At 37.7% G+C, this 15439-nt stretch overlaps 1 protein-coding gene across 1 annotated transcript in view; it reads left to right on the top strand.

Moving 5' to 3' along the window:
• The window catches only part of THEMIS (thymocyte selection associated), a 189089-nt gene that overhangs the window by 97066 nt on the left and 76584 nt on the right, over positions 1 to 15439 (top strand). The window contains exon 4 of the mRNA XM_049652968.1: positions 389 to 1437. Coding sequence (XP_049508925.1) covers positions 389 to 1437 — 1049 coding nt within the window. The remainder of the gene's footprint in view (positions 1 to 388; positions 1438 to 15439) is intronic.

Raw genomic sequence — 15439 nt, 5'->3', positions numbered from 1 at the left:
AGTATACATTTACAGATATGTGCATATATTTATGTATTTATGTTATGTATGATAAAACCAGGGAAATAATTAACACTAGAATCAGGAGAATGATTTACCCTGAGGTTGTAGTGAGGAGGATGAGATTTTGGTGAGCTTCACAGAGCTCTAAAGGACAGCTTAATTCCTGTGTTTTAAGCTGAGCAGTGGGCTTATGGCTGTGAATTTTACATATTATCTACTTCATTTTAAAATTTGAAAAAAGGAAGTCACACATACGTATGTTATATCATGAGTATCTGATTTTTTTAATGGAATTTATCTGTGGCACCAAGAGAGATTCTAATAGTATCTCGGAGCAACATTTTGATGGACAAAATGTCATAGTCTTTTTTTTTTTTTTTTTCAGTCCGAAAGGACATAGTCCGCATCCTCCCCAGTTTAGATGTTGAAGTCAAAGACATTACTGACAGTTATGATGCCAACTGGTTTCTTCAGCTATTATCTACACAAGAGCTCTTTGAAATGACCAGTAAAGAGTTCCCCATAGTGGCTGAAGTCATAGAGGCACCTCAAGGAAACCATCTGCCCAGAAGCATTTTACAGCCTGGGAAAACCATTGTGATCCACAAAAAGTATCAGGCATCGAGGATCTTAGCTTCAGAAATTCGAAGCAATTTTCCTAAAAGGCACTTCTTGATCCCCACTAGCTATAAAGGCAAATTCAAGCGGCGACCTCGGGAGTTCCCAACTGCCTATGACCTTGAGATAGCAAAGAGCGAAAAGGAGCCTCTCCATGTGGTGGCCACCAAAGCCTTTCATCCCCCTCATGATGAGCTGTCATCTGTATCTGTCGGGGACCAGTTTCTAGTGCATCACTCACAGACAACTGAAGTCCTTTGTGAGGGAATCAAAAAAGTGGTGAATGTTCTGGCCTGTGAAAAAATCCTCAAAAAATCCTATGAGGCAGCACTGCTCCCTTTATACATGGAAGGAGGTTTTGTAGAGCTGATTCATGACAAGAAACAGTACCAGATTTCTGAGCTCTGTTCGCAGTTCCACTTGCCTTTCAATGTGAAGGTATCTGTGAGAGATCTTTCCATTGACGAAGACATTTTGGCTGCTACACCAGGACTGCGGTTGGAGGAAGCCATCACAGACTCTTACCTACTCATAAGTGACTTTGCCAACCCCAAGGAGTGCTGGGAAATTCCTGTCAGCCGCTTAAATATGACTGTTCAGTTAGTTAATAGTTTTCCTAAGGACACAAAATCATTTCTAGTCAGGACTCTGGTTGAAGAGATCACTGAAGAACAATATTACATGATGCGAAGATATGAAAGCTCTTTCTCCCACCCCCCACCTCGCCCTCCCAAACACCCCGCAGTGGAGGAAACAAGGTTAACCCTGCTCACCTTGGCAGAAGACAGGGCTGTAGGTCTGCCTAAGTCTCCCAAGGTAAGGCTATGATTTTGTGATTTTTTCCTCTTTAGCATTTTTCTTGACGCACTTTATTTCAAGTCTTAGTTCTGAGTTTGTTTTTTGCTTACTTTTCTTTCTTTCATGCCGTATTTGAAATGAGCCTTTCTGATGCACAGTAGATGAATGAACATCAACAGAGCATAAGCTGTTGCAGCATTTTGTATTTTGATGCTTAACCAGTAGATGTGACAAGAAGTTTATATTGAATTAGAAATAGCAGGGATGACATTTGGATATGATGACCCAAATTGCCGTCTCAATGGGTTTTGGTAATTAGGAATGTTTTATAAGGTGCCTCAGAAGCAAATCTCTTTTATTTTGAAAGTGCTGTTCGTTTTTTCTAGGTAGAGTTGTTTTAATACTTCATCCAGGAAATGAGCATACCATAAACTCCCTTCTTCGGGGGGGTTACCAGTAGCATGGGTCTATAACACATGTCTTCATTTTGTTTTATGTGCAGAAAGATGTAAAAATATCTTGGCAGAACTGTGTGTGAGCATATGAGCATCTGCCCACATTCTGCCTATCTGAGGATTGTAATCTTTAACAGTTCTATTGAAAAACAAAATCAATAAAATTGCAGACAGTGTGAGATCATTACAGAATCAACAACTCCATAACCATTGTAAAGATTTGGGGAGGGGTGGGGTTTCAGCTTCATTTCTACTTGAAGTCTTTGCCTCTTGGAAACTGCCTGCTGAGTGCCTGGAAAGCACTTGCCCTTACCCCATGGAGCGCAGGTCGTTCATCTGGCCGGCAGTGGTTCTGTGGCGTGTGGAAGAAGCGGTTCTGGCCTAGCAGATGTTGTGCTAGCAGCTTGGGGAAACAAAGCAATTAGTAAAACAAAGAGAGACGCTGTGTTTACTCTCTACACTCAGGAATGATAGCAGCCTCAGGCTTCAAGTATGTGGGTATGAAAATACTTTTAATTCTCCATTTCAAAGATTGCATTCTGAGTGCATGCTGGATAAATCCAGTAAGAATCTTCAAACTCATCTTCAGAAAAAGATAAAAGCAGCAGAAATTTCCTTTCCAGAAAAACAATCTTGAAAGAGTCATTTTAAATTAAATCATTGTTCCCAAATAATGTTGATTAACAGGCTGCTATTAATGTGGAGAGTATATGGCTTTTCCTGTTTCATATATTTTTATTGCTGAATGGAATGATGTGAGAGATGCGATGCTGGTCTCATTTTTAGCAGGAGGCATAATAACCCCCTTGCCCCCCGATGCCCTCCCAAGATGTTCATGTCTAAGCCTCCAGAACCTATGGATATGTTGCATTAGGTAGCAAAAGAGACTTTGCACATGTGCTAAAAATTAAGGACTTTGAGATGAGATTATTCTGGATTAACCACATAGGTCCAACTTAATCATGAGTTTCACCGCTTGATAAGAATATCATCTCTTTGTTTTGTTCCAATTTAGAAAGTCTAGGATTTTGGAGCACATGCCCATATCCTGGCTGAATCAGTTCATTGGCTGCCCCAACTACAGCCAAGATTGTTGGGGAAGGGAATGAGGACTGCTTGTTGCAAGTAGTAGAGATACCGGAACAGTATGTGAAGATCTGAAGATGTCTATTACAATCAGAAAGGAAGGAGTCAACAATCCCAAACTATTGGGAAGAATTCATAGAAAAAAAAAGGTTAAAAGTTTTTAGAATGCCATTTCACAGAATGTCAGATGAAAATGATGTACATGTCTTATTAGGAGAGAACCTCAAAAAACAAGTTACACATAGGTTACTGACTTGGAAAAACCTCCAGACCTCCTCCTGAGTCTCTCCTTTACTCTCACACAACTGCCACACTCACAATACTGACACCAGATATGTGAGTGTTTCTCATACCAAGCAATTTATTGACACCAACTGGACATCCTACAACTTAACTCGATTCTGACACTATCTACCCAGAGATAGAATCAGATCCCACATGTTAAGGGCTCAGTCCCACAAGACTGCCCCCCACTTAAGATGCTAATTGCAGGTAGTAGGTCCTCAGGTTACCTATAACTTCTGTCCGAGAAGGCTTCAAATTGGAGGTTCCCACGAGCCCCTCCTCGGGTTCAATGAATTCTCTAGTGTGGCTCAGACAACTCAGAAATACTTAGGTTTACTAGTTTGTTAAAGGATATGATAAAGGATACAGATAAACAGTCAGATGAAGAGATAAGCAGGGCAAGGTCTGGTAGGGTCTGGAAACACAGGAGCTTCTGTCCTGTATAGTTGGGATGTGCCACCCCCTTGTTAGCCTGGAAGCTCTCCAAACCCCATACTTTTGGGATTTTTATGGAGGCTTCTTCACACAGGGACAATCAATTATTAACCTTATTTCCAGTCCCTCTCCCCTCTCTGGAAAATTCCAGAGTGGACAGTGGGAAAGGGGCTGAAAACTCCAAGCTTCTAATTATGTGGTGGTTTTTCTGGTGACCAGCCCCCATCCAGAAATCCATTCAGGGTCACCTCATCAGAAAAAAAAAAAATATGTATATTCCTATCACCCAGGAAATTCCAGGGGATTTAGGAACTCAGTGTCAGGAACCTAAGATAGAGACCTATTTATATTTTCTGGTATCTCACAGTTACTAAAATAAAACTAACAGAGTCTTTGACTAAATCCTATGCCATTTACATGTAGAATTCCATATCAAGTTAATAATTTCTGACTGCTTTTTCACTGGTCAGACCTCACATGGATTCTTTTGTCTATTTCTGAGTTCCACCTCTGAAGAATATTAATTAAAGTTTATTAAATGTTGAGTTGTTTGTTAAGATGTTAAAAAACCCAGGAGCCATTTTCATCTGACAAATGGTTGAGGGAAATGAGTGATAGTCTAAACTTGAATGACTTGGAGCTAGTTGATACTATTGTATACATTTAAGGAGCTACTGTGTGGCCAAGTTATCTTCTCTCTCTCTTTTTTAATGTTTATTTGTTTATTTTAAAAGAGAGAGCGCTCATGAGCTAGCATATGTGTGCAAGTGGGGGAGGCACAGAGAGAGAGGGAGAAAGAGAATCCCAAGCAAGCTCCATGCTCAGCATGGAGCTAGGTTGGGGGGCTCCATCTCACATTCAGGAGATCATGACCTGAGCCAAAATCAGGAGTTGGATGCTCAACCCACTGAGCCACCCAGGCACCCCACATTCTCATTTTCTATCACAACGTTGGTTGCGAGTTAAAGGGAAGACAACTTTGGTGTGATATTTTGGAACAGATTTCTTGTCCCAGAAAAGGTGAAAGCAGAAGCTAGGAAAAATCCCAGGCCAGTGATGTTATCAGGACACTTCTCCTCGGTTGACAGTTTATCAGTCAGTTGAGAAGGGTCTATAATTCTTTGTTTGTAATTAGTTTCATCAATGCTAGTGTGGTAGATAAAAAACTATATTTTCTCTGAAATCACATTAAAATCAAAGGATGCTATAATTTACCTGTGCTCAGACCTACTGACCTCATTTTCAACAATTTTTTTTCACCAGGAAGATAAAAATCTGCTTAGTGGATCATTTTTGGAATATAAACAGAAGCTCTGTCAGTTTCTGCATAATCTACTTGAAAAGTCTTGCAACCAACTATTTCTTATCATCACAGTGTCATCCTTTCATATACTTCTTTTATGTTTCTTCTGATATCTGCATTAAAGCTCTTCTATCGATGTATGCTTTTAGAAGTGATTGGTTAGAACACTTTTTATATTCCACAGACAGGAAGCAGCCATTGGAAATAAGCCTCTAAGATTTTGAATTGCATATGGAATATTGCTTGAAACTCAGAGAATAATTTGCAAGGGCTATTCAGTGTTTAAATATTCAAACTCACTTAACTCATTAAAATACCTTATTATATATGTAGAGTAGAGTATCAAATTCCTCATTATGTAACTTTATTTGTGCCTTCCCAGTGGGTCATTAATTTTACTAGATCATTTCTTGCACTATTAAACAACAGGACAGACACATGTGCTATCTAAGAGTACAGGTATCCACTGTTAGTTATGAACCTACATGTTCAAAGAAGTTTAGAAATGAAGAGAATATGAGGACAGGTTACAGAAACTAGAATAAATAGAAAGAACTATTTTCCAGGGTAGGATTACAAATGTTCTGTAGCTTCAGCAATGCCTAAAATAAGAATCAATTGTAGTAGCACTTTGAGAACTGTGATATGGATATGAGCAGGGCAGGTGAGGGGTGTGTGTGTGTGGGGGGGTAGATCTCAATAGAGATGACAGCACATCTCAAAGCCTATGAAGTTTTACACTGAAGGAATTTATTGTTGTTTTGAAAATATGATAGCTGTTAGGGAAAATAATGTATGGGGTCTAAACAAAGGGATAAGAATATACCAAGTGACCCCTCAAAATTCCTTTTAGCCTGATGACAATGTAGACATAGTATCTTTAAGAGCTTTGCATTCAGATTCTTAATGAGATGAGAACAATATTATAAAATGACTAAATAAATGTCTGGGCTTAAAACTGTTTTCGAAATAGGAATCTTCTGGGGCGGACTCTCCTTTCCTGAGGGTTAGTTCCTATGTCAGAAATAGTTTCAGATAGTTTGAAAGAACATGTACTCACTGGGGTTTCTGCCTGTCCTGGATATATATGGCTATGACTGCTGAGTGCCACATAGGAGAAATGTAACTTCTGTATTCTGATGAAAGGGCCTATAACCACATAGAAAAACAAACCTTTGGTTGAAAGATGAGATATTCTACTCCTTCCAAGGCTGCACCTGGGACCAGAAATCTTGCATTTCACTAACTCTGTTTGGCCATTTGATGCCCAAGTGTCCACTTTGCTGCCGGAATTCCTAGATTTCTGTCAGACAAGAACACCCATAGGAGACATTAAGGCAAAGAGCAAGGGAGGCAGTAATGGCAAGGTAGTGTGAATTGAGCAGAAAACAAACCCTGTACCAGAATTAGAGTGAGAGCTGAAAAAGGCAGAGGGAAGCAATTGTTTCTGGGAGGTGTAGAGAGAACACTTCACCAGCTGCTGCTGGGTGTTAAGACTCACTTCTGATCTGATGTGACAGTTAGTGGCTGAAAAAGCATTAAAGAAACCATGCTCCTAGGGTAAATCTAGATCGTTAGACAATAGTATTATATCTCCTTCTTTTATTTTTGTTAATGCAATGTGGTGTAGACATTAAGAATGTTTGGATTTGTAACCACCTCTGCACTTTGAAAGATCACTATCTCTCTACTTGTGGTGTATTCTCTTGGTCTAACAGAGAAGCTGTAAGTCTGTTTCCCTATGAATAACGAAAAGTAATGCTTTAGCAGTCTTCAGACACCAAAGGCAAAGATGGTGGAAAACATGCACATAATTGAAACACTGAGATTTTAAATCTGAGAAATAAGAAAGATACAGGGAGCTTATGATCTTCTTTTAAAAAGTTGACAAATTTGGGGCACCTGGGTGGCTCAGTTGGTTAAGCGTCCAACTTCGGCTCAGGTCATGATCTCACCGTCTGTGGGTTCGAGCTCTGCATTGGGCTCTGTGCCGACAGCTCAGAGCCTGGAACCTGCTTCCAATTCTGTGTCTCCCTCTCTCTGTGCCCCTGCCCTTCTCGTGCCCTGTCTTCTTTCTCTCTCATAAATAAATAAACATTTTTTTTAAATAAAAAAAAAAAATTAAAAGTTGACAAATTTGGCATATTTTTAGCAGATATTTGAGCTGTCCTCAAGGTTGAGACACATAAAGATTAATACACCATGGTTTTTGAGTTGCCCAAGGTCTGGAGCCTGTAAACAGCCAACTGTAGTAGGAGCAAATGAAAAAGGTGGGAGGGGAGGGAAAAGGATGAATAAAGAAGTGCTGAGTTGAAAATTAGCCAAACTCAAGTTCCAGCTGAATCCTTGCAGGTAGAACCCTGTGCCCAATGGGAAGTGTGGAATAGTTATAAGTTGTTTTTGTGCTTTTGGAAGTGGGAGAGTAAACAGAACTGTTAAAATTTTCCTCTGGCATAACATGTACTGTATTAATACTTCTAGCTGGAGAGCCAAAGAATGGTTTAAATGACCACTAAATGAAAACAACTCCTAAATGGCAGGCATTAGGAGACATGGCCTGATTTTAAGGAAATTTCAACCAAAATGAATGTTATCTGACTAATAATAAAATACTCATTATCTCCAGAGAGTTTATGTCCAAAGAACAGTGTTTCCTTCTGGGAGACTAAAGTATACTCCTACTCAGAAATACTTGAATTGACCTAAATTTTGGCCCTCTTTGAGTTTTCAACTAACAATGTTCTCATCAGGAAAGTGAGGAAATGCTGATGAAAAACATTAGTTAATACTGTTCCTTCCCTCCCTCTGCCATCTGTGGGGTAAAGAACTAAAATATACCACCAAATATGTGATTGTCACATTTTCGGTATTAGTGAGTATTACTTTTTAGCTTCAAAAAAAAGTCATTTAAAAATGTGTTCAGGGGAGCCTGGGTGGCTCAGTTAGCTGAGTGTCTGACTTCGGCTCAGGTCATGACCTCACAGCTCCTGAGTTGGAGCCCTGTGTTGGGCTCTGTGCTGACAGCTCAGAGCCTGGAGCCTGCTTTGGGTTCTGTGTCTCCTCCTCTCTCTGCCCCTCCAACACTCATTCTCTGTCTCTCAATAATAAATAAACATTAAAAAAGAAAAAGAAAAAAATGTATTTATTTTCCCAGTGGATTGGCAAAATGAGTGAATGAAATTTGTAGTAAATCATTTCACGTTAGATTTCTGGCTTTTATGAAGATTAGGAGAGTTTTCATCTTTTTAAGATGTTCATAACCTAGAAATCCCTGTTTAGAAATGGCCAGCTATAACGGAAGAATCAGTAATTTGGAATGTTCAGTGCACAGTATGTATAGAGTAAGGGCATTTGAATTGCCAATTTCCTGTAATCCTATGGGGACTCATTGATTCATTGAGGTAGGTGTGGGCTCACTAGATATTTAAATTCTGTTCTTTGAGCTCAGTACCTTTAGTTCTGTTTTTTAATTTTTCAAAAAAATATAAAGAGTAGTTGGGAAAATCTAGAGGAGGTAAGTTGGCTGGCTTTGCAGTTTTAAAAACTGATTTATCTGAGTTTTCCATTACTATATCAGTTCTGAATTTATTTTAGAATAAAAACCATACCCCGAAATAAATTGATAAGACATAAGCTATATATTTGAGCAAATAAGTTTTGCTACAACTCACAGTTTCTTGCAAGTGAACCATTACTTTTAATCTTTGGTGCTGTTTCCAGGCCTGTATAAATGAAAACATTTATATTTTGCTTCCCAAACCAAATTTCCTGTGTAAATGTTAGGATAGAAAATGAGTATAAGAGTGCTATGAAAGCATGCATGGGGATAGGCTTCCAAAAATCAGTATTTTTTTTTAATTTGAAAAATAGAAAACTTAAGAAAAAGATTTATCTCAATAATAGATGAGTAGTAAGTAAAAATGAACATAGAGTTTAAGAGAATAGAGGGTCCATAAAAACTCTAGAAATTAAAAGAGAAAGAAATGACTCATATTAATACATTATTTAAGGACAAACTCTCAGCCAGCCTATTATAGCACTAAGTTTTTTTTATCACACTTCATCAGACTCTAACAACAATATGATCATGATGTCTTAGAAAACCTCCACCCAGTACTTAAATATCAATATACACTTCTATTAGAACAAGCGTCTTTTAGCTATTTTGTAAGATATGCCACTGTCTAAGGTATTTGCCATGAACCAATTACATAGGTAATTTAAAATCTGGTGAAGAGAGGAAAAAATAGAGGAAGTCCTATAAGATCAGGTCACTGACTACAAAATTAGTCAAATGGAACAAATATAAATGTATCATGGACCACAAAAATTGTATAATAAGTCTATTGTTATTTGTGTAGACACAGAATTGGAAAGGGCTGATTGTAAAATTGTGGAGTTACACAATATATAAAAAACAAGAAATACCTGTTCTCCTAGGTTAAGAGATACAAATGTGATTTTAACTTGTGATGTTAAGCTTATTTACATAATTAAACTTTATGTAACATTTGTCCTTAATGGAAAATTGTTTTTGCTTTCACATGGTTTCCAAACCTTAACTAATGTTTAAAAAGAACATGCTTACTAGTTGTGAAATAGTATAAAACCCAGAGTCATATCAATTGTGTTATACAAGGATGGAAATTGCCCTACCCAAGGTATTTTTCTCTTCATTGTCTCTTGTTCTAGCTTTTCCCCTGAGCTGGAATCCTTTCTATATGTTTCTACTCACACCAGACTCTTCTCTAGCCAAATTCTCTCCCACAGGGTTGTCAGGCATCCTGTGTTCAATAAAATATCATAAGTTCTATGATCAAAGCTGTTCAGTGTTCCGTAATTAAAATATAGTTGCCCATCACTGAGCTCTTCCTCTGTTTCTAGCATTATGCTAGGTGCTTACATGTATTATCTTATTTCATCCTTCACACAGCTTCATGAAATGGGTGCTGTTATTATCCTGTTTTGCAGATGAGGTAATTGAGGCTGAGAGGTAGGTCGTGTGTCCTGGTTATCAGTGATTCTCAGATTGGCAAATTTTGTGGTCAATCCTTAGTCCTCATATTATTTTTTTTCAATTCCAGTATAGTTAACATATAGTGTTATATTAGTTTTAGGTATACAATATAGTGATTCAACAATTCCATACATCACCCAGTGCTCATCAAGACAAGTGCATTCCTTAATCTGCTTCTTCTATTTCACTCATCCCCCCACCTACTTCCCCTCTTAATGCAATCCCTATCAGAATACCAGTTGCATTTTTCACAAAACTAGAACAAAGAGTCTTAAAATGTATGTGGAACTACAAATGACAACAAATAGCCAAAGCAATCTTGAAAAAGAAATGCAAAGTTGTCAGTATCACAATTTCAGACTTCAAGCTATATTACAAAGCCGTAGTAATCAAAACAGTATGATCCTGGTGCAAAAGTAGACACATAGATCAACAGATAGAATAGAAAACCCAGAAACAAACCAACAGTCATATGGTCAATGAATCTTCAACACGGGAGGAATGAATATACAATGGGAAAAAGTCTCTTCAACAAATGGTGTTGGGGAAAGCAGTCAGCTACATGCAGAAAAATGAAACTAGACCACTTTCTTACACCATACATAAAAACAATATGGATTAAAGACTTACAAGTGAAACCTAAAACCATAAAAATCCTAGAAGGGAGCCAGGCAGTAATGTTTCTGACATTGGCCATAGCAACATTTTTCTAGATGTGTGTCCCAAAGCAAGGGAAATAGAAGCAAAAATAAACTATTAGGACTACATCAAAATAAAAGATTTCTGCACAGTGAAGGAAACAATCAACAAAACTAAGCCTCCTGAATGGGAGAAGATTTTATAAATGACATATCCGATAAAGGGTTAGTATCCAAAGTCCTCGTATTATTTGAATACTAGTTGAACACTCCCTCTTTTCTGAAATCCTTTATTTTCTGGAACATCGTGGTTTTCTTATCTCGTTGTGGTTGAATTTCCTCCTGAATTTTTGACTGGCTTTCCCTCTGGTCTCCCATAACTGTAAGTTTTTGAGTGCTTTAGAGTTTAATCCTCAGTGTCTTCTCTATCCATACTCACTCTCCATATCTACACTCATCTGTACTCACAGATTCCTTATTTTATACCTATGAAATGGCTTTCAGGAGAATTAGTCATGTGTATGGATTTATTAAGAAAAACAACTGGAAATGACCTCATATTTTTCATTTAAAATCTATTTTTATGTGCTTAGATATCGTCTGCTAAAAAAAGTTCAATCTTTAGGGGTGCCTGGGTGGCGCAGTTGGTTGAGCGTCCGACTTTGGCTCAGGTCATGATCTCGCGGTCCATAGGTTCGAGCCCCACGTCGGGCTCTGTGCTGACAACTCAGAGCCTGGAGCCTGCTTCAGATTCTGTGTCTCCCTCTCTCTCTACCCCTTCCCCACTCATGCTCTGTCTCTCTGTCTCTCAAAAATGAATAAACGTTAAAAAAATAAAAAAAAAAAAGAAAGTTCAATCTTTAAGAGATAGTAGCCTGTGACATTGTGTCTGATCTATTGTGGTTGTCAGAGGTCAGGGAAGTGATCAAGGTGAGGACAGACACTTCCTTCTGATGTTATTCTTGTAAATGTAGGTTTGTCGGGCTTGGGATTTTTTTTAAGTTTATTTATTTATTTTGAGAGAGAGAGAGAGAGAGAGAGAGAGCATGCACAAGCAGGGGAGGGGCAGAGAGAGAATCCCAAGAAGGCCCTGCAGTTTTGGTGCAAAGCCCCACACAGGGCTCCACGTGCTGTGAGATCATGACCTAAGCTGAAATCGAGTCAGAAGCTTAACTGACTGAGCCACCCACGTGCCCTGTCATGCTTAGGATTTTTCTTTTTAATGTTCCAGTGATGGCAAAAAGCTGGAGAGTACCTTAAACTATGTGAGAGATGTTAGAATTTTGGGGAAGGCCTAAGGCCATTCCTGGCATCAGCAGAAAGCTTTTTTAGTAACAATTCAGTTTTAGCTGAAATAAACTTAAAAAGCTGGACCTCAGACTAGGACTAGAACTAGTAACTTTGGAATTTCTACGTCAAGTAGGTGATAACATAAGATCCAGAAAGACTGTCAAGCCTTTTTTTCAAGGGAGAGATGAAACTAATAAAGAAAAGAGGACTAATAAGGATCAATATGTTAAAGAGCTCAAAATAATGGACATATTCTTAATAAGCCAAGAAAAATACAACGTATATTACTGCTACATAGAGGAAAACTACAATTATATAATTGCAAGAAAAGATTGACAAGAAAGATTTAAAAATCTATTACTTTATTGTATATTGTATGTAAAATGCTTTTAAATTATTTATATCTATAATTATTTTAAAATGTTAAAATAATGATTATTATTATAATTGTTTACACTTATTTTAGCTCCGTAGATGTAAAATCTTAATTGCGTGCCATTTGCTGTGATAAGCACTGGAGACACATTAAGAAAATGAAATACAGTATCTAAGCTCAAGAGACTTTCTGTCTAATGGATTAGCTACAGGAAAACAATTTCAGTATGAGAACTCAAGGGAAGAGTGCTATTAGTTGGAGACTACAGGGGTTTGGGGGACAATTTATTATAATCTATCAAAAATTAGGATTGAGATCAGAAAAGGATATTTAGATGTCCAGATTGAAGTATATCAGTTTAAACAAGTAGAATTAGTCAGATGTACAGTGATGTTTAGCGTGATCCAGCCAGAGGAGCATCTGGTGTAGACATAACTGTATCAGGATCCTGGATAGGTTTATAATGTCTGTAGCACAGAGTAATATTATGAGGATGGAAGAGCGAAGAGGACCAGATCAGGAAAAGTGTGTCATTACCAAGTTTCTTAGCTCAGGCTTGCAAGTAGTTCAGTTCACTTCTTTAATCATTCTGTTCCAGATGAAGAATGTGACTTCTTCAATATCACCTTCTTAGGTTCCCTGCCACATTGTGCTCTCTCAGTGCTCAGGGCTCAGTCTTTATGTTACTTGATCTCTCCTTTACCTGGTTCAGCCATCAGACAATTGCATGACTATGGACCCCTCTCTCCCTGGCTAATTTCATAAAGATTACCTCTATGTTCTTGGGGACTCCACCCATAATCCCTTATCTTTCAAACTTTTAGTCATTTCTTCCTTTCTTTGGATTTTGCTAAGAGGTACTGTTCCTTGTTTTGTTTTGTTTTCTGTACTTCCACTCCTTTGACCATAGACCTTGGTGCCCCATTAAGCCCACAGTTAAAACATTAGCACGTGAAACAAGCTAGTTCCCATATTCACCTCACCCTCCTAAAAAAAATACCACATTTTATTCTTCTAGTACAGAAAAGAATGAAGACAAACAAAATCAGTTGTATTCCATATTAAAAAAAAAAAGACTGGTCCTTCCTTAAACTAGTCTATGTTTAAAGGAATTTGTACTTTCTACAGAGGAAAAATTGAGGGCATTTTAGAGTTTCCAGTAGGAAACTAACAATAAAATTCCTATTTTTAAGTACAAAATATCTAGATGTTAAATACAAAACACCTAGAAAAGGCAAGTTTATAGAGATAGACAACAGATAAGTGGTTGCCTAGAGTGGTGGTTATCTAGAGTGGTGGGTAGGAGCAGAGGTGAACTGCAAACAAGCTAGAGGGAAATTTTTGGATGATAAAAAAGTTCTACACCTGGATGGTGGCCCAACCCTTTAAATTTATTAAATTCATTGAATTGCACACTTACAATGGTGAAAACATCAATTATACCTCCATAAATATCCATTTTGGAAAATCAGCCTAATTTTAGAGCAGATTATCAATTCAAACAGAAGCAGGAAAACAGTTAGAAAACGGAAGTACTAGTATCAGAGAGAGCTGACCGCCTGTGTGACTGGAAGACTAATATTAAAGAGGACTTTATGAGGTGGTATTTGTAAGACAGGTGGTTGATGAAGTGTAGGGAATAAGAAAGTCACAGTATGAGGAAAATACCCGGGTTCCTGGCATAAGCATCAACATAGATGGTGGTTAAACTTACTAAATCAGGAGCTCAAGACCTAGATAGAATGGTGGTTTTGCAAGGGCAAGGGCAAGGGAGGAGTTTGGTTTAAAGTATGCTCAGTTTGAAATGTTAGTGAGATGTCTGAGCTGAGATGGCCAGTATGAAGTTAACAATGATCTACAGTTTAGGAAAGAATTCCAAGCTGAATTTGGTGATCCAAGTGTCGACAAATGCAAATGGTAAATAAAGTTCTGTGACAAGATGAGATGAAGCTGGAGAGTGTGTAGCTCATGAGGAAAAAAAAAAATGAAAAAAAGGTGTACTTCTATGAGGAAGTCCAAAATATAAGGAACAAAAAAAGTACATATAAAGCCTAAAAATAACCAATTGGAGAGCTTTATTAACTAAGTGATTACAGTGAATCAGTCACAATTCTAAGCTTTTTACGTGTATAGACTCATTTAATCCTCATGAAAATCCAATGAAGTTAGTTTCAAAATTATTATCTCAATTCTACAGGTGATTAAGGCTCATCAACTTTGGGTAACTTTCCAAGACCAAAAGTCTGGATTATTGGCCTTCAATAGAAGTAATGAGCAATATTTTAAGAGACTTAGTCAGTCTTGGAGAGTATTTGTGATTTTAGAATCAAAATTCAAGTTATGACTAAGTGATGCTTATTTTTTTCCTAGAAAAATTGTGGAAATCATTAAGATACAGAATTTAAATGGACTTTAAAATTCCATGGAACTATACATTGTCAAAAGAAAATGTTCTCAAACACAGAATCTTCTAGTTAGGGACCCATATTAAGGGAGGCTCCTTCTGGAACATGGCCAGTTGTCACCCTGTGAGTAAGAGAAGGTACACAACCGTGAACTCAAAATAATGCACCAAGAGATCTCTATGTGTAGCTCTATCCACTGCACTGATTACTGTATTATGTCTATTTGGGGGTGAGAAAGTGTAATCTTTCCTTATCCCTCAAAGTGGAAAGAAACTGGGTAACAGTGAACAACAAAAGGACAGCTATACTGTCTTAAAAAAAATTAATCACATTAATCCTCCTTCTGATTTCTTATTTTTGCGAAGGCCACCAGCATCTACTGATTCCCCCTCTTCCCATTTATTAGTCGTGAAATCGTCTGGATTCTACTTCTTTAACATTTTTGAATATATACCTCTCTACTTCAGGTCTTCATCATTTCTGGATTATGGAAACCATCTTCTAACTAGTCTTTTTATGTCTGGTCACATTATATTCAAATTTATTATCCACACTCTGATATATTTATCATTATAAAAGAAAAATCTTACCGTGTGACTCTCTTGCTAAAAATTCCTTGTGGCTTTCCTTTTAATTTTTTACCATCTGTCCCTTATTTGTTTCTTCAGCCTACTTCTCTCTCTATCATGCCTCACATTTTTACCTCAGCCACACTGAATTTTCAGTTTGC

The sequence above is a fragment of the Panthera uncia genome (assembly GCF_023721935.1).
Source record: "Panthera uncia isolate 11264 chromosome B2 unlocalized genomic scaffold, Puncia_PCG_1.0 HiC_scaffold_24, whole genome shotgun sequence".
Taxonomy (NCBI): domain Eukaryota; kingdom Metazoa; phylum Chordata; class Mammalia; order Carnivora; family Felidae; genus Panthera; species Panthera uncia.
This window is presented reverse-complemented; position numbering and strand designations above follow the sequence as displayed.